General features: G+C 42.5%; 2 protein-coding genes and 3 long non-coding RNA genes across 13 annotated transcripts in view; 2 read left to right on the top strand and 3 right to left on the bottom strand.

Moving 5' to 3' along the window:
• LOC146695103 (carbonyl reductase [NADPH] 1-like) overlaps positions 1-11759 on the bottom strand; it is a 131949-nt gene extending 120190 nt beyond the window's left edge. The window contains exons 1-7 of one of the 2 annotated variants that reach the window (XR_014923514.1): positions 11642-11759; positions 9166-9280; positions 8555-8724; positions 8365-8472; positions 6820-7028; positions 6659-6712; positions 5387-5786 (exon numbers count right to left, since the gene is read on the bottom strand). Coding sequence is in view for 1 of the 2 variants with exons in the window: in XM_085477007.1 (XP_085333133.1) it covers positions 5613-5786; positions 6659-6712; positions 6820-7028; positions 8365-8472; positions 8555-8724; positions 9166-9278 (828 nt within the window). In the remaining variant the exon portion in view is untranslated. Of the gene's footprint in view, positions 1-5137; positions 5787-6658; positions 6713-6819; positions 7029-8364; positions 8473-8554; positions 8725-9165; positions 9281-11641 lie in introns of those variants that run through there. The other variant, XM_085477007.1, reaches the window with a different exon arrangement.
• On the bottom strand, positions 1165-4572 carry LOC146695104 (carbonyl reductase [NADPH] 1-like). 5 transcript variants are annotated; one of them, XM_085477002.1, is made up of 8 exons: positions 4347-4572; positions 3946-4037; positions 3119-3233; positions 2789-2952; positions 2562-2669; positions 1888-2096; positions 1700-1753; positions 1165-1583 (listed from the first exon to the last, which is right to left on the bottom strand). In XM_085477002.1, the coding sequence occupies exons 1-8, from the start codon at positions 4478-4480 to the stop codon at positions 1410-1412; spliced, it is 1050 nt and encodes a 349-aa protein (XP_085333128.1). In that variant the 5' UTR covers positions 4481-4572; the 3' UTR covers positions 1165-1409. The 5 variants fall into 5 exon arrangements, with proteins under 5 accessions (XP_085333128.1, XP_085333132.1, XP_085333129.1 ...); XM_085477006.1 differs by having other exon boundaries at positions 3950-4037; XM_085477003.1 differs by having other exon boundaries at positions 3946-4016.
• Positions 11760-11890: 131 nt separating the features above from the next.
• On the bottom strand, positions 11891-12327 carry LOC146695102 (uncharacterized). The gene is made up of 3 exons (XR_014923520.1): positions 12274-12327; positions 11997-12102; positions 11891-11917 (listed from the first exon to the last, which is right to left on the bottom strand). It is a non-coding gene; the product is annotated as an uncharacterized LOC146695102 (long non-coding RNA).
• Positions 12066-13962, top strand: LOC146695101 (uncharacterized). 4 transcript variants are annotated; one of them, XR_014923518.1, is made up of 4 exons: positions 12066-12128; positions 12280-12347; positions 12450-12517; positions 13772-13962. It is a non-coding gene; the product is annotated as an uncharacterized LOC146695101 (long non-coding RNA). The 4 variants fall into 4 exon arrangements; XR_014923519.1 differs by adding an exon at positions 13556-13681 and having other exon boundaries at positions 12280-12517; XR_014923516.1 differs by having other exon boundaries at positions 12280-12517.
• Positions 13963-13996: 34 nt separating this feature from the next.
• On the top strand, positions 13997-16910 carry LOC146695100 (uncharacterized). Its single transcript, XR_014923521.1, has 2 exons — positions 13997-14633; positions 15083-16910. It is a non-coding gene; the product is annotated as an uncharacterized LOC146695100 (long non-coding RNA).
• Positions 16911-16980: the final 70 nt, after the last annotated feature.

Raw genomic sequence — 16980 nt, 5'->3', positions numbered from 1 at the left:
AAGTAAGTATCTGGTTAAATTTGAAGGTCAATAACGTCAGTGTTATCTTAAATTAGAAGGTGGAAATTAGAGGTAAATGGTAGGTGGCCTGTATTTGTATAGCGCTTTACTAGTCCCTAAGGACCCCAAAGCTGGGGTGGAACGTTCAGTCATCCACACATTCACACACTGGTGATGGCAGCTACATTGTAGCCACAGCTGCCCTGGGGCGCACTGATAGAGGCGAGGCTGCCGGACACTGGCGCCACCGGGCCCTCTGACCACCACCAGTAGGCAACGGGTGAAGTGTGTTGCCCAAGGACAACGACCGAGACTGGCCGAGCCAGAGCTCGAACTGGCAACCGTCCGATTACAAGACGAACTGCCAACTCTTGAGCCACGATCGCCACAGAGCCTTTTGTTTTTAAGTCATGCCTCTAGTTTAACTTGTTACTTTGTATCATCTGGCTTCATGGATAAAGCTGGATGTCATCTACATAGCAATGAAAATGGTAATGGTCCCATCACAGAACTGTGCTGTGTAACACAATTATTAATTTTCATGTGTGCAGAAGACAGCCCATTCATATGCACAAATTGTACTCTGTTTAATATATATGATTTGACCCAGTGCACCGCAGTTTCTTTAATACCAGTGTTGTTTTAATCTCTGAAGTGCAATATGAAGGTCAAAAGTGTCAAATGCTGTATTGAGTTCTAACATGACAAGTACCAAATTCACTGTCCGAGGTCACGAGGTCATTCTCAACCTTCACTGGTGCTGTTTCTGTGCTATGATGAAACTCTTCAAATAGACCATTCCTCTACAACTAATCAGTCAGGTGTTTGATAACTACTCTTTCAAGAATTTTACAAATAAGAGGAAGGTTGGACATTAGACAGCTGTATGTCTTTAAGTAGCGGTTTAATTTAGACACACCTTGAACCCTGCGGTACAAATGCAAGTGTGACTTGACAAGATGCTCTCAAAAACTGTCTCATGGTGCCAAATGCAGCTGCAGCATTACTTCTAAAACCCCAGCCTCATCATATTTTTTATGATGATCTATGATAGTATGGATGATTTTATATTAGAAAAATACATTTACAATGTAGATTTATTGCTATTGTGTGCTTTTAATAACCTTACTTTGAAGTTGTTGAATTGTTTTGACACAAAATGAGTCTTAATTAAAAGCACTTTATTTGATTTCAGTTAATGCAAGTTTGAGTTGTACATCAAAAAGGAAGGAATCCAGTTTTAGAAACATGCCACAAATTGAGTAGTCATCATGAACACTGTCACTTTAACACAGATTATTTTATGGTATGCTATGGTGTGTGTATTTGATGCCTGGAACATCACTTTTCTTAAATCTTAAATCTCTTGCAAATAATTCTTCATGTGGAATCACACACTAAACTCTCTTTCACCACGGCTGGACTTCCTTGTCGGAGAGAAACTTTCCCTGAGGCTCTTTGGCTCCTGGAGGCAACAGGGCCAGGTAGACAGGAGTGATGGCGCCCTCGTCTGGTGACTTGGGAGCATCTGGTGAAGTGAGGTCAGTGCGCACCCATCCTGGACAGCAGGCATTCAAGAGGATCTGGAAAAACGAATAACAACGAGTCCATGAATAAGAAATGAGGTTTCAGTGGACTCCAAAAGGTTCGGAGATGGCTTTGTATGTAAGTTCATTAGAGCTTGTCTTATTTTAGTTACCCTGTCATTTGGTCTCTCCTTAGACAGACGACGAGCATGAATCATGGACAGCACCTTAAAACACAAACAAACACCCATATTTATAATCAGAGTCTCCGAGAAAAAAAAAGGCTTGAATTGATTCAGTTAATCAGTTCATTAGTCAACCTCCTAATCTAACATCCTGAAGAAAAACTGGGTAAATGTACCGTCACTCCAATCTTAGACACTGGATATGCCATATCAGGCCAACCATGCTGCTTGTGTTCGCCTTTCTTGGCATCATCGAGGAATTTTCTCATCAGTGCCACCAGCTCGTCCTCTGTGATGTCCTCGCTGCGGAAACGCTGCTGGAGTTCTGGGCTGCATTGCTTTAAACCCGTGACACTAAGCATGCTGGAGATATTCACCACACGACCTAAAATACATACAAAGAACTGCCGTTCACTGCTGCTCCAAAGCAACACCCATGATGCTACTTCCACCATGTTCTACAATAAGGGTGGTATTTCTGGTGTTTCATTCAATTATTCAGCTCTGCAGAGGACTTTTGTTAAAGTGGTGTCTGGGTTACTCAGCTTAGGCAGAACTATACAGCTTCCATTTTACAGCTAGATCAGTGAACTTTAGAAACACTCAAAATTATAGAAACAGTTTATATATATATAGATAGATAGATAGATAGATAGATAGATAGACACACAGAGAGAGAGAGAGAGATACATATATAGGATATTTATTACTCCTGATAGACTAATGTCAATGACAATTAAAACTGATTCAAACAAACAGGATGCATGTGACCTCATCTTAGAGTGACACCAAATCTGAATGCCTTTGTTTACTTTTTGTGCACTTAGCACCAGAGTCTCTGCATCTGTACCTCCAGCTCTGATCATTGGCAGGAAATGTGTCGACATGTCTCTAGTTCCGAAAAAGTTTGTCGTCAGGATCACCTCTGCCTGAACACCTAAGGGAGTTGGATCTGACGCTGAAAGGAAAAAGTTAACATGCTGTGAACGCCATCCACTTCAATTCATAGCTGCAGTATTAAACTACCATATACATTGATCCAGGATGATATGTATTATTATAGAGTTCTAATGCTACCTTTGAATGCTGCATTATTGATGAGAATGTCCACTCCTCCATACTTCCCTTTAAAGTAGGCAGCAACGTTTTTAATGCTGTTCAAGTCATTGATGTCCAGCTGGTGGAACTTGGGTTTGAGTCCCTCTGAGTTCAGAGTCTTCACTGCTTCCTCACCCCGACCTCTGCAAAAGGACCAAAAAAGTTTCATGTACTTCTCAGTTAATTGAATATTTGTGGACCTCACTGTGAAACTTCAGAGTTAGGTGAATGTCTAGATATAAAAACCACAGTTACACGTGAAGGCCTTCACATCAACCAGGTCCAGCTGTCACCAGGTGAGTCACTTACACATCTCTGGAGGTGATGTAAACGTCTCCATCGAACTGCTTGCAGAGCGCTTGGACGATGGCCAGACCGATGCCTTTGTTACTGCCAGTAACCACTGCAACCTTGGTCGACATGTCTGCACATGCAGAAAGAGAGATATGAGTGTATGAAGTTTCATGTTGAGCCACTGATTATCAGATTGGAGGACATAAAGCTGCAGGACAATATCAGGAGAATCAGGCTGAGGCATTCACATGTATTCCCACATCAGAAAAAACATGTATGAATATTTATGGAATAGCTCCTTAGTTGTAGGTCAGTTCTCTTATCAGCAGTGTAAGAGGGCTGATTGTAAGACTTGCAGACTTGCAGACATGTTAAAACAGATAAATCCAAATATATTTTCAATGAAAAACACAAGAAATTAAAGATGGATTAAATCAAAATTTGCAGAATTTATCATAAAACTCATTTTTAATGTAAACTCATGTTTTTGAAACCGTTTTAAATGTGGCTGTGGAATTATAGCATCGCATTAAATCAGTTTGATCATAAATTAGATTCGAAAAAGGAAAACATGTTATGAAATCCCCTGAATGTTAAGAACGACAGCCTTGATGAAACTTCAAGAAAAAATAAACCGATTTGGGACATCTTTTTATAACATGTAAAAATATGATTAGACCTACTTTTAAGTTGAGATATGATTAAAATGTACTCTCTGTTTTCAGTCCATTTTTATTTTAAAAGAGGATATTTGGATATAACCATTTCCTCAGAATTATGAGAAGATTTTAAGAAACAGTCAGCTACCAAATGTGGAACAAAAGATAAAAAAGGTTTCTTACTTACTGCTGTTGTGATTCTGAAGGGAGCTGTAGCAGCACTGAGAGGGATGCAGAGGACAATGAATGATATACTGCAAATAGTGGGAGGGAAGCTGGGTGGAGTTTTGAACATTATCAGCATGTAAATGAAATGATATGATAAACTAACAGGTAGTTGAATATTAAAAGTGCACATAAAACAACATTCAATACTGAACCAAAATGAAAAAAATTATTCTGTTAATACAGCTGAAAACTGCTGCTGTCCTGATTAAACAGACAATAGTTTATACGCTGGTTAAGTGCAGAGCATCAGCTTTTACAGGTTTGCTTATTCTCAAAATGGCCAAAAATGTTCCAAAGAATCTTATTATAGAGAAAATATCCGAGAGCTCCGAGATGCTGGAGACAGATTTCCTTACAGAAACATTGAAGGAAACGGTTTCCAGGGCCTAATCCGTGGATCGACTTCCTTCGAGGCGTGGACGTCTATCAGCAGAGAATGTCCCTTAGTCTGTAACACAGTCAAATATATTCTCAAGTAATATTCAAGCATGCCATTCAGCGTGTTAGTACGAGCTCGGGAGCAGCTTGGGAGAACAAGAAAACAGAGACTGCTTCAGGTTGTCTTCCCAAATTGACTCAACTTTATTCACAAGTACAACAGTTTATATAGAGGGTAAAATTCATGAGACAGCAGATTTATCAGTTTAAACCAGTACAGACCAAGATAAGGCAGCGTCTTCCTGCCCTTGGGTGAAGAAGCATCCTTTGTGTAGTTTATCAGTTCAGCTACAATTGTGATTATCTCAGCGACATATTTTCAAGGCACAAAACGAAGAGTTCTTTCATTAGTGAAATCTGAAACAAACCATTTGGCCTTCAACAGGCGTCTAAAAGATTAAGAAACTAATGTAGCTGAGGGAGTGATCTCTGTGGTATTTCAACCTTGTACCAGCCTGTGATTCTCACACATCAATTCTTGGGTCAAAGAGAAAAATAACTAAAACAAAGGGGCCTTATTGAATGACAGAGTTTTCCTGTATAATGTCACTATAAAACAATATCCAGTAAATGCTACCATGGTACTAAAATACCTAACAAACGTGAAGAGGAAACTGGACAAACCAAAGAAAAGGTGAAGATGGTGGAGGAGTGGCTGATGCACTCGGTGTGTAATACAGGGACACTGTAACATTCAGACCACTCAACCTTATGTTTTGAAGTCACTTTATTTGGTATTTTGACTGGAGATCCACATGTTTTATTTGAAAGAAACACAAAAAAACAGCATTTTGTATAGAATTCTAGTAATTCTGAACAATTAGCTTAATCCAGTTAAGGCAAGTATATGAAGTCAAAGATATGAAAATGTTATGTACTGAAGGCTTTGCCGACAATTCAACATTTCAAGGATTCACTTTCATTTTGATTCGTTCCAGCTAGCAGACACACACATAACACAGTACTGTACTGTTACTGAGAATAAAACGAACAATTTGGGTTCTATTACCAAACTATTTGGATAAGAGTTAAACTCTGTCCTAAAAAAAACCCATCCCAGAGCTTTAGCAATGTCAGTTTATGTTACTGATTGTTTGTTATGTTGGGTGACTTTCATTCTTTAAATGTTTCACAGTTTTGCGATTTCACCAAATTGTGTTATCGCTTTGAGTTTCACACGCTCATCACCACTTCTGAACAGTCTTTTCAGAGACAAACTGTCCATGAGGCTCTTTGGCTCCAGATGGCAGCAAAGCCAGGTAGACCGGCGTGACAGCGCCCTCGTCTGGTGACTTGGGAGCTTTTGGTCCAGCCATGTCAGTGCGCACCCATCCTGGGCAGCAGGCGTTCAACAGGATCTTTTAAAAGAATCAAATGAAAACAAAATCTGTTAGCAACGACGATTTAATGTAGGTCTGGGCGATATATGTAAATACAGAATTTATTAAATTTAACGGAGTTAGAAGTTAACAGGAAGTTAGCTCGCTAGTTTCCACCTAAACATGACATACCATGTTCTGACTGAGAGATTTTTGAAACTAATTCAAACGTACAGCTCTGCTACCACTTCCAACATAAATGAAGACAGAAAACTAAACAGCAGTGGCGTTCGCAGGGTTACTGAAGTTGGACTACCTGGTATATAATGTTGTGCTACGTGATTGCTAGCGACACAGCTATGTTAGCATAACATTAGCACAGTGAAGCTGGAGGATGAACACCAACTTTTTTTTCCACTCGATAAAAGTTAACGTGAGGGATTCTGGTGGTTTGGGACAAATGCAATCGCACAGCAGGATGCTATACATACTTCAGTCAGGAGAACAACTGAGATCATTCATCCACAATACGAGGTTAGTTATGGGAATAGAACAGCTGCGAGAGAATTCAACATTAATGAATCAATGTTACGGAAGTGGAGGAAGCACAGTTTTTGGCTTTCCCCATACTTCAAAAGTGCTTAATCTCTTTGCTGTGACTGTCGCCCGCCATAATTTGCAGATAATGGTTGTAGCCGCTGCGATGCTTTTGACCAAAACAGGCGCAGCTTGATGACATCATCAACATGCGCTATCGCGATAGAGCGATAGCGCAATTCTCTATCGTTGGCCAAATTTATATCGTTTCTGTCGCCCACCCCTAATTTCATGGACCCAAGACCACAAAAAAAAAAAAAAAACAACCCACTGAATATAGAAGTTCTGCATTGTTAGTTATATATTTCAGTTACCCCATCATTCGGTCTCTCCTTGGTCAGACGACGAGCATGAATCATGGACAGCACCTTTAAAAACATCCACACACAAATATAATCAGTGTCTTATAATATGGTTTCAGGTCAAATCTTCATGGCTCTGATTTAATAACAGCGAACGCACTAATCAAACGTACCGTCACTCCAATTTTAGACACTCCATAGGCCGTGTCAGGCCAGCCGCGCTCTTTATGTTCGCCTTTCTTGGCCTCATCGACAAATCGTTGCATCAGTTCCACCAGCTCCTCCTCTGTGATGTTCTCGTTGCGGAAACGCTGCTGGAGGTCCGGGCTGCACTTGCTCAAAGCACTGACACTAACCATGCTGGAGACGTTCACCACACGACCTAAAACACACAGATGTACACACACAAGAATCTGAAGATGGAAAACAAACAGGACGTTTGTCTCCTTCGTGCTCTTAGAGTCCTTTAAACTTTAAACTCCAAACAGCTTCCATCTGAGGTTTGTTTCAGAGACTGATGGATAAGCTTTGAGCAGGTTCTCCAGGAGGACTTCTGATGTTCAGTTAAATGTGTGTTCTTGTTTTTTAGACCCGTGTTTATGTAGCTATGATGTATCAGAATGGCTGCTGTGAAAAAGCTTTCCTGCTTTCTTTAGCCAGTGCCTATTCTTCTCATCTGTCCTCTGCTCTCCTGCCTGTCAGGCAGAAATAAATCTCAGTAAGCCATGCTGAAGGAGGTCTTAAAATTAATTTGGAGGACAAATAGGAAGGGAGGCTGCATAATCGAAGATGCATAGTTTTATCATCTGAAGAAGCGAACTGGCATACAGCTAGGATACAGACATCATAGCAAGAAGAAGACTCCAAACAACTCTTCCTGATTGATGTCTAATATATTTAAAAACTAAAAGTTTCTCATTATCAGTTACTGACATGTACGCTCACTCAATTAAAAATGCAAACTTTCAAGTAAAATATGATGCAGACTGGGTCCAGCTAGGGCTGTTCGATATAACGATATATATCAGATGACGATATAAAAACATCTATCGTTTCATTTTGCGCTATCATTTGTTTCATGGTGTCGCAAAATAAACTGTTTACAGCAATATTTTTTCATGGTTCTGATGGTCACTGTAGTGGCTGTATTAATTTCTTAAAGTTCTCTCTTTCTCTTATATTTAATATAACCACACTAAGGACGGACAAGCGACTGTTTTTATGCGTTGTCGTTAGCAACAACGACGGTAAAACCATCACGTGTCCGCTTGTTTATTTTCGACATAAACCTTTCAGAATAAAGCTCAAGATCCTGTTGAAACTTTTCAAAATAAACTGAATCGCGTGAAAAAGTATGCAGAGTGTTTATGGATGAGGAACAAAGAAGAGCCGCCAGGTGCTAAAAAATAAACCTTAGACTCAAACGTTAGAACAGGCTTTTCCCCGCAGCACGCCGTGAAATAAATACTCACAAAGAAAACGGCGGCCTTTACAACTTATGTCTAAAAATGTATCGTTTCATGCATCGGTTAAAACACTCAACTCCAGGTACACGACGCCCAGCTGGAAACACGTCACGCAAGTCGAGCTGCCCGAGATTCACAGAATTTACAGAAAATTTAAAATTTTTATGATTTATATCGTTATCGGGACGGTCGAGGTCTTTTATCGGGATATGAGATTTTGGTCATATCGCACAGCCCTAGGTCCAGCTGTACCTCCAGACTTGATGATCTCACTGAAGACAGTCCACATCTTTCTGGTGGAGAGGAAGTTTGTCTTGAGGGTCACCTCCGCCTGGGTGCCAAACGGAGTCGTGTCTGCCACTGAGGAGACAGCGTGATCTCCGTCAACAGTGTGTGCAGCTCCACAGCACTATGATATACATCAGCACAGGAAGTAAACTACCTTTGAAAGCTATCCCAGCGTTATTGATGAGGACGTCCACTCCTCCGTATTTCTGTTTGAAGAACTCAGCGGCGGTTTTGATGCTGTCCAGATCGTCGATGTCCAGCTGGTGAAACAGGGGCTTCAGTCCCTCTGAGTTCAGAGCCTTCACCGCTGCCTCACCACGGCCTCTGCAAGAGGAGCAAAACATCCTCATTTATATTCACTTTGTCTTCAATCTCATCATTTACACCTTATACCAGCTGAGATTCTCAGTCTCTCTCTCTTCATTTTGTCCCCAAAGGCCCTGAAACATGATGAAGTTCCATCACTGGCCTGGCCACATTACCACGGTCATTTGCTGTACACATAATGGAACAAATGTGCAGCAAGACGTGTTCACAATTTCAGGTTGAAATAATCAAACGTTCTTTTTTACCCCCGTGTGCGTGCTCAGAGCCTGAAGCAAGAAGCTTGGATGAACAAACAAACCACAGATGCAGTTCCTGTTAGCTCTGACCGAGCTTTAGATTTGTTTAAGCTCTTGGTATGCAAAAGTGTTGAGATGATTAAACTGCAGATACGTGAACATTTATCAACTTGGTCCAGGTGTCACCAGGTGAGTCACTTACACATTTCTGGCAGTGAGGTAAACGTCTCCTTCAAACTGCTTGCAGAGCGCTCGGACAATGGCCAGACCAATGCCCTTGTTACTTCCAGTTACCACGGCAACTCGGATTGACATGTCTGTACAAAGAGAGAGAGGCATCAGTGTCTGAAGTCATGAGTTCACACAAGTGTTGGTTCAACTTGGAGGTGGGCCCTGCTCTGGGAGCAATGGCTATCTAAGAAAAATAAAGTTTTAGCGACATTATCAGGCTGAATTTGATTTTTTTATTATATTAAAAAAAAAATCGTACAAACAGATAAAATTAAAGAATTCTCTAAAATATTCATTTAATTGCAGCCTGACATGAATGTACTGAGATGTCAGCATCACGACCCAGTGCTCACAGCTAAGCACAATCATCTGTGTTGTTTTATTTTTTATTTGTGTGGGAAACGTTTTAAAAAAAAAAGGCGGGGGGGTTCCTGCACGAAAATTTTCTGGCAGGTGTTTTTGACTTTTTCTCCACTCTATGCTACACAGTGCTGTCACTTTTTCCTGTGTCCCTGTGCAGGCATACAGTCCAGCCCCAATGTAGACTTTTATTTGGTTCTCTGGGCTGTGCAGTTTTCCTAGTTGCTGCAGCCTGAAGGCACAGTTAGCTCACTGAGGCTGGGGTGCCTGCCCTGACACGGTGGTTGCATGGGAGGGCAGCCACCTTACAGCTGGCCTTGGCCTGAGTGTGTCCTTTATGTGTCAGATACTATAGATGGCCTATTTCCTTCTCAATTTAGTGTTTGTCTGCTCTAGTTTTTAAATTCTCTCCCCAGTTTTTCATCTGTAGCTGTTGGATAACTGGCCCAACCGTGAATATGTATGTTACATCTAAGTGCAGCTTCAGGCCTGGTGGAAGTCTAAGGGGAAAAATCAGTGAGGGGAAAAAAGTGCACTGTCAGTTTAAGGAAGTAAATACTGGAATAGCTTATTATCAATCAATCTTTATTTATAAAGCACTCTTCATACAAAAAATGTAGCACAAAGTGCTTTACATGGTTAAAAGCAGCCCACCCCACCCCGCCCTCCAACTCACTCCCCACACTCTCATTAACATAAACGATCATGAATACACACATCTCCTCTCCCCCCCCCCCCCCCCCTTTAATTAGGATAAAGGGATGTTCTGCATATTTTTAAAGCAGAATTGAAACAGTGCCTCATTGTAAACCAGATCACTCATCTCCTGTATTTCTTACTTGGATATTGTACATGTAGGGCGCTGCACGGGTAAATGAGCAGTTTCGCGGATGTCAAACAAAAGTTTTTCATGGCTGTTTTTCTCTGTTTGTGAAAGAGGGTTTGACAACCGCTGCGTTAAACACACCAACAGGAGGCAAACAGACTTACGTTTAGATAAAGTGAGTCAGCTCTGTAAGTGCGTAGAGGTCAAAGTGAAAAACGGAAGCCTGCTGAGTCACGATGACAGTTCCAGAGAGAAAAATAGTGGGAAAACAAATCCACATATATTGCTCCAATAGTTTCAGGGGAGAAATGAATTGAATGCACATACTGCAGCTTTGAAATGCACTGCAGAATGTGGATTAAATAAGTTTAGTTTAATTGTAAACTACGTTGTTGGAGAGAGAAATAACATCGTGGAAGAGACAAAGTGAGTAAAAAACGTCTTAAATGCATTTAGAATTTATTTAGAACTACAAATTAAATTTCTTTTAGCAACTGTTGTTTGTTTTTTTTAATGTCACAATCCCAACCCTGCACCTTTATCCGGGTTTGCACCGGCAAAAGTGACCCGAAATAGGCACTCTGGTGGAGTTACTTTGTGTGTGTGTGTGTGTTTATGAGTAGTTTTAAACCTTGTGATCCACAAAACAGCATAACAGTGAAGAACTGACTGCGTTAGTCAGTGCGGGAGCAGCGGCTTCGCTCATGCGCGATTCATTTGCAGTTTGGACGCATAGAGGTGAACATCTCCTACCCTGATAGCAGCTGCGTGAGGACCATCCTCCACCTGTGAGCGCTTTGGCGCGGGCGAGGTGCCAACGACAGCAACCGCTGCTTGTTGAGAGTAGGGGCGATACCCTCGTTCACGTCAAAAAAAACGTCATAAATAAGTCTCTAATAACACCAGAAAAAGTCGCCAGATTTGTCGCTAGTCGCTTTTCAGGAAAAAAGTCGCGAAGGGGGTCTGAAAACTCGCTAAATATAGCGTCAAAGTCGCTAAGTTGACAACACTGGTTTTACGAGGCATGTGCAAACAGCACGTGACTGTAAATTACAGCGTGGAATTAATAATTTGTCCAAACTTCCCGTTTAAAAGCCTTTGATCGAAGAAAATCAGAAGACCTTTCACCAGCGTCTCTCTCTCTTACATAACGCTGACTTTCAGTTTGCAGGTCGGCCCGACGCCTCCTTAAATCCGCTAAAATTCAAACAAGCTGCCGACAAACGAAAACTGTAAGATGTAGCGGAGGCCTCACACTTACTGAAGCTGGGGTTTGGTCCTGAATGAGGCTGCAGAGAGGACAAAAAGCGCTGCACATGAAAATGTACGACTGTAAAAAAAAAACAGAAAAAGAAGAAAAGCAGGGCGGCGTTCTGCGCAGGATCGGTGCGCATCCCCGGAAAAACAAGTGGAACACGTGGGTTGGGTTATGGATGAGCTGTACTGCGAGGAGGACAATATTTCGGCATTTCTCTATATATATTTAGGCATTTCTCAACTTTTAGGAAGGTCTTCTCCACGATATCCTTCAGAATATCTGCAAAAGTCAGTTAAGGCTTCAGAAATGCACATTACAGGGTTAAGGTTTTAGATTATATGCTGCAAGAACAGGATACGGAGGTATCTTCCTTGCTGCGATGATGATGCTGTCCAGACTTCAGGGTTGAGGAAGGACACAGAGGCTGATTTTAAATAAAGTAATCTGCAATCTGGAGGATCCAACTGCAAATACACAGAGACACAGAGAGGTGAGGAAAGTGATACTGAAGACAGACCAGACTGAGCTGCATTCAGATGCTTTAAAGCCAGAGAGGTTATTTCTGTTCAAATAGTAATAATAAACTATGAAGTTATCAATTTATGATGCCGCTGTTGAGTCTGACCCCAGCTCACCTGCAGGTCTTGGTGGGATGTAACCCAGTGGCCGCCCACTCCCAGCACACTGATGATGTCATGTTTGTGTGGAAGTAATTTGAGTAAACTATACACACACACACACACACACAAACATACACAAAGGTCTTTTATAATGTGTCTGATTTGTGCCTCTTCATCCTGTCTGTGACCAGATGTCTGACTGCAGCACCTTGAAGGATGCATCAATGAAGGATGGAGGACAGTCATGAGAGGAGCACAGGTGTGTCCACGACGTATAAAACAGGTGCACGACACAGTCTCAATATACAAGCTGTGGCAGGAAGTCTTTATATTACAGATATTTTAGTCATTCCATCACAACTCATCAAAGGTGCCTTGTTGAGTGGCTGCAAACATCTGTAAAACTGAAGTTTTGCGTGATTGGACATCCAGATAGTGTAGAAACTTCAAGTATCTAAACTAGAAGGAGAAGATGTGAGGAAAAGCAATTTTATTTTTTTACCTCCAGAGTCAACAACAATATCCACTCCCAGTCCTCCCGCCTCCTCCATAACCGCCGACAGCAGTTCTGATGAGCTGTTATACACTGGAATAACTCTGGCTTCACACATAAACACACATATGAGAGAATGAGTCACTGCAGCTCAGAAAACATGACAAGGAATGACAAGAAAAGGCCAGTTTCGGTATCTCAAAATGTGATTTTGGAGAACATTTCAAAGATCATCATCAAGTTTTTCAATGCGAGCTACAGAAATGTCAGCGTGGGTCGGTACGCACCTACGCTGGGCCAAAGCTGCTCCAGGAAAGTGTGATTCTGTGGCGAGTGTGACGTCGTCAGCACCTTCGCCACTCCGTTCTTTTCCAAAGATTATAAATGTAGTCAGAGACTATGGGGGTGGATCAGGGCAGTGTGTGCACTTCAGGTGCTTTTACATTTCTTTCAATCTGAAAGTTCTGATTCAAAAAAGTTGAAAGTCCATGCGGTGCAGAGGTAAGGTGGACACACACAAAAACATTCTGCCCGTCGACTTTGAAGCAGAGCCGAGAACGGGTTCACCTTTTAGATCAGAGTGACCCTTTTTCTGAAATGATCGGTGAGTCAGTGCTGTGATATTTAGTAAAGTCAAGAGTCAGAATAAAAAACATAACATAGACCTAAAAGAATTTAGAAGTAAGTTTACTATGTCATAAAATCTGATAGATGAAAGTAGGAAAAAGAAAATTCACATAATAAAGATGTGAGAGAGCGTGCATCTCACCTAAATAATATTCATCGGTGTCAATGACCTCACAGAGTCCCGAGAAGCTGGAGTCCAGGGGAAGGATACCTGAAGAGGGAAGATGAAAATGGGAAATGTGGAGCCGCTTTCACAAAGATCAAGTTTACAATACATTTACATTGTAGATTTATTAAAATGAGGTGCTTTTAAAAACCTTACTTTTAAGTTCATTAATTGTTTTGACACGAAATGAGTCTTAATTAAAAGCATTTTATTTTCTTTGATTTCAGTTAAACGCGGAAACGCTGCTGGAGATATTCACCACACGACCTAAAATGCATACAAAGAACTGCCGTTCACTGCTGCTCCAAAGCAACACCCATGATGCTACTTCCACCATGTTCTGCAATAAGGGTGGTATTTCTGGTGTTTTTAATTATTCAGCTCTGCAGAGGACTTCTGTTTCTTTGTTGTTGTTGTTGTTTTTTTGGGGGGGGGGGGGGGGGTGTTGTTTATTTTATTTTACTTTCACTTGCTACACACGGGACAGAGATGACTGGGGGAAAGAGAAAGATAGAGAGGTAGGGAAAGAAAAACAGCGAGGAAGAGGAACAGTGATAAAGGGCAAAAAACGAAAACCAACAAAACAAACAGACAAAAAATACATTTATCAATCACCTGGATCACCTGTTGAGAAAGAAAAAAGAGAAAACAAGTAAAAAAAGAGAGCAATATAATAAACAACATCATCGCGATGATCTATGGGAATGTAACAGTAAATACTAAATATTAAACATCATTGTGCAGCACGTAAGATCGACAGCGCACAGTGTGCTTTGAGGTAGGAGCCAAAAAGGGTGTCGTTTGTGTGTGTGAGCACCCGTTTGTACACCTGTGAGCATGGACGCGCTTGTATTTAAAAGGTTCCTTCATGTAATGATCTGCTAGAGGGTGTGGGGAGCCACAGCCCCGTCCTCCAGGGCATGAAGCAAGTATGGAGGGGATCCAGGCTCCAGACATCCAGAGGCCCTCAGAGCACAAGAGACCAAGGAAGAGCCGCGCCACTATCCCGGAACGCGTACGGAAAGCGTACTCTATACCCCAGGTCTAGGTACCCCTGCCCCTGGAGGGGGAAACTGCATCCAGATCCAGGTAGTGTTACCTTCTTCCCTGGGGTGGAGAGAAGCAGAGGTCCTATATGTATGTGTTATGAGAGTGTGAGTAATGTGAGTGTCTAAGTTGTGGGATAAAATTGAGGCACAGGCAGCCAGAAGGGGACAGAGGGGGGGATGCCTCCCCTGCACCCTGGTGACACACCTTTACCCCAAGGCCCTGCATGTGTGGGTGATTGTGGTGCAGCGGGAAGAGGGAGGCCCCTCCCTGCGGCCAGCTGAACCCAGTAGGCACCCCCATACTCTGCAACCCACCAGGGCAAGGGGGCCCAGGCCCATCCGGACTGGGGCCCAGTTCAGCAGCTCCGCCCGGCCCTACAGAGAAAACTGCACCCACCCCGTCATCCACTCATCTTCCAGACTACACAAGACAATAGACACCCAGGCTGAGTTCTTCCTCCACCTCTCCTATATCTCCCCCTCCTACAGAGTGAGTTCCTGGAGAGAGGAGAGCTCCTGCAAGATGTAACAGCCTCCCCCACCAGTTGAAGAGCCCCCCGGGTGGCTCGATGCACTGGCGGCACCGCGCGCCAGGGCTGGGCCCCCATACACCCACCCGCCCACAACCCCGACGACACACCAACCAGGACCCAAGCCCCCAAGGCCCAGCCAGGGCTCCAGCCCGGAGACGGTGAACCCCCAGAACCTCACGCCAGCCTCGGACTGGGAAGAGTGAATCTACAATAGGCAAGCAGCTTGGTGTGAAAAAATCAACTGTGGGAGCAATCATCAGAAAATGGAAGACATACAAGACCACTGATAATCTCCCTCGATCTGGGGCTCCACGCAAGATCTCATCGCGTGGGGTCAAAATGATCATGAGAACGGTGAGTAAAGATCCCAGAACCACACGGGGGGACCTGGTGAATGACCTGCAGAGAGCTGGGACCAAAGTAACAAAGGTCACCATCAGTAACACACTACAACGGCAGGGAATCAAATCCCGCAGTGCCAGACGTGTTCCGCTGCTGAAGCCAGTGCATGTCCAGGCCCGTCTGAAGTTTGCCAGAGAGCACATGGATGATACAGCAGAGGATTGGGAGAATGTCATGTGGTCAGATGAAACCAAAGTAGAACTTTTTGGTATAAACTCAACTCGTCGTGTTTGGAGGACGAAGAATACTGAGTTGCATCCCAAGAACACCATACCTACTGTGAAGCATGGGGGTGGAAACATCATGCTATGGGGCTGTTTTTCTGCCAAGGGGACAGGACGACTGATCCGTGTAAAGGACAGAATGAATGGGGCCATGTATCGTGAGATTTTGAGCCAAAACCTCCTTCCATCAGTGAGAACTTTGAAGATGAAACGAGGCTGGGTCTTCCAACATGACAATGATCCAAAACACACCGCCCGGGCAACAAAGGAGTGGCTCCGTAAGAAGCATTTGAAAGTCCTGGAGTGGCCTAGCCAGTCTCCAGACCTCAACCCCATAGAAAATCTGTGGCGGGAGTTGAAAGTCCGTGTTGCTCGGCGACAGCCCCAAAACATCACTGCTCTCGAGAAGATCTGCATGGAGGAATGGGCCAAAATACCAGCTACTGTGTGTGCAAACCTGGTAAAGACCTATAGTAAACGTTTGACCTCTGTTATTGCCAACAAAGGTTATGTTACAAAGTATTGAGTTGTATTTTTGTTATTGACCAAATACTTATTTTCCACCCTGATTTACGAATAAATTCTTTACAAATCCTACCATGTGGATTCATGGATTTTTTATTTTTTTTCCACATTCTGTCTCTCACAGTTGAAGTGTACCTCTGGTGCAAATTACTGACCTCTGTCATCATGTTAGGTGGGGAAACTTGCACAATCGGTGGCTGACTAAATACTTTTTTGCCCCACTGTAGATATAACCATTTCCTCAGAATTATGAGAAGATTTTAAGAAACAGTCAGCTACCAAATGTGGAACAAAAGATAAAAAAGGTTTCTTACTTACTGCTGTTGTGATTCTGAAGGGAGCTGTAGCAGCACTGAGAGGGATGCAGAGGACAATGAATGATATACTGCAAATAGTGGGAGGGAAGCTGGGTGGAGTTTTGAACATTATCAGCATGTAAAGCAATGATAAACTAACAGGTAGTTGAATATTAAAAGTACACATAAAACAATAACATTCAATACTGAACCAAAATGAAAAAAATTATTCTGTTAATACAGCTGAAAACTGCTGCTGTCCTGATTAAACAGACAATAGTTTATACGCTGGTTAAGTGCAGAGCATCAGCTTTTACAGGTTTGCTTATTCTCAAAATGGCCAAAAATGTTCCAAAGAATCTTATTATAGAGAAAATATCCGAGAGCTCCGAGATGCTGGAGACAGA

The sequence above is a fragment of the Copadichromis virginalis genome, linkage group LG13 (assembly GCF_057382275.1).
Source record: "Copadichromis virginalis isolate Kocher_CV1m ecotype Utaka linkage group LG13, C_Virginalis_male_GT1.1, whole genome shotgun sequence".
Taxonomy (NCBI): domain Eukaryota; kingdom Metazoa; phylum Chordata; class Actinopteri; order Cichliformes; family Cichlidae; genus Copadichromis; species Copadichromis virginalis.
The sequence above is the reverse complement of the archived record's forward strand: the minus strand, read 5'-3'. Positions and strand labels throughout refer to the sequence as shown.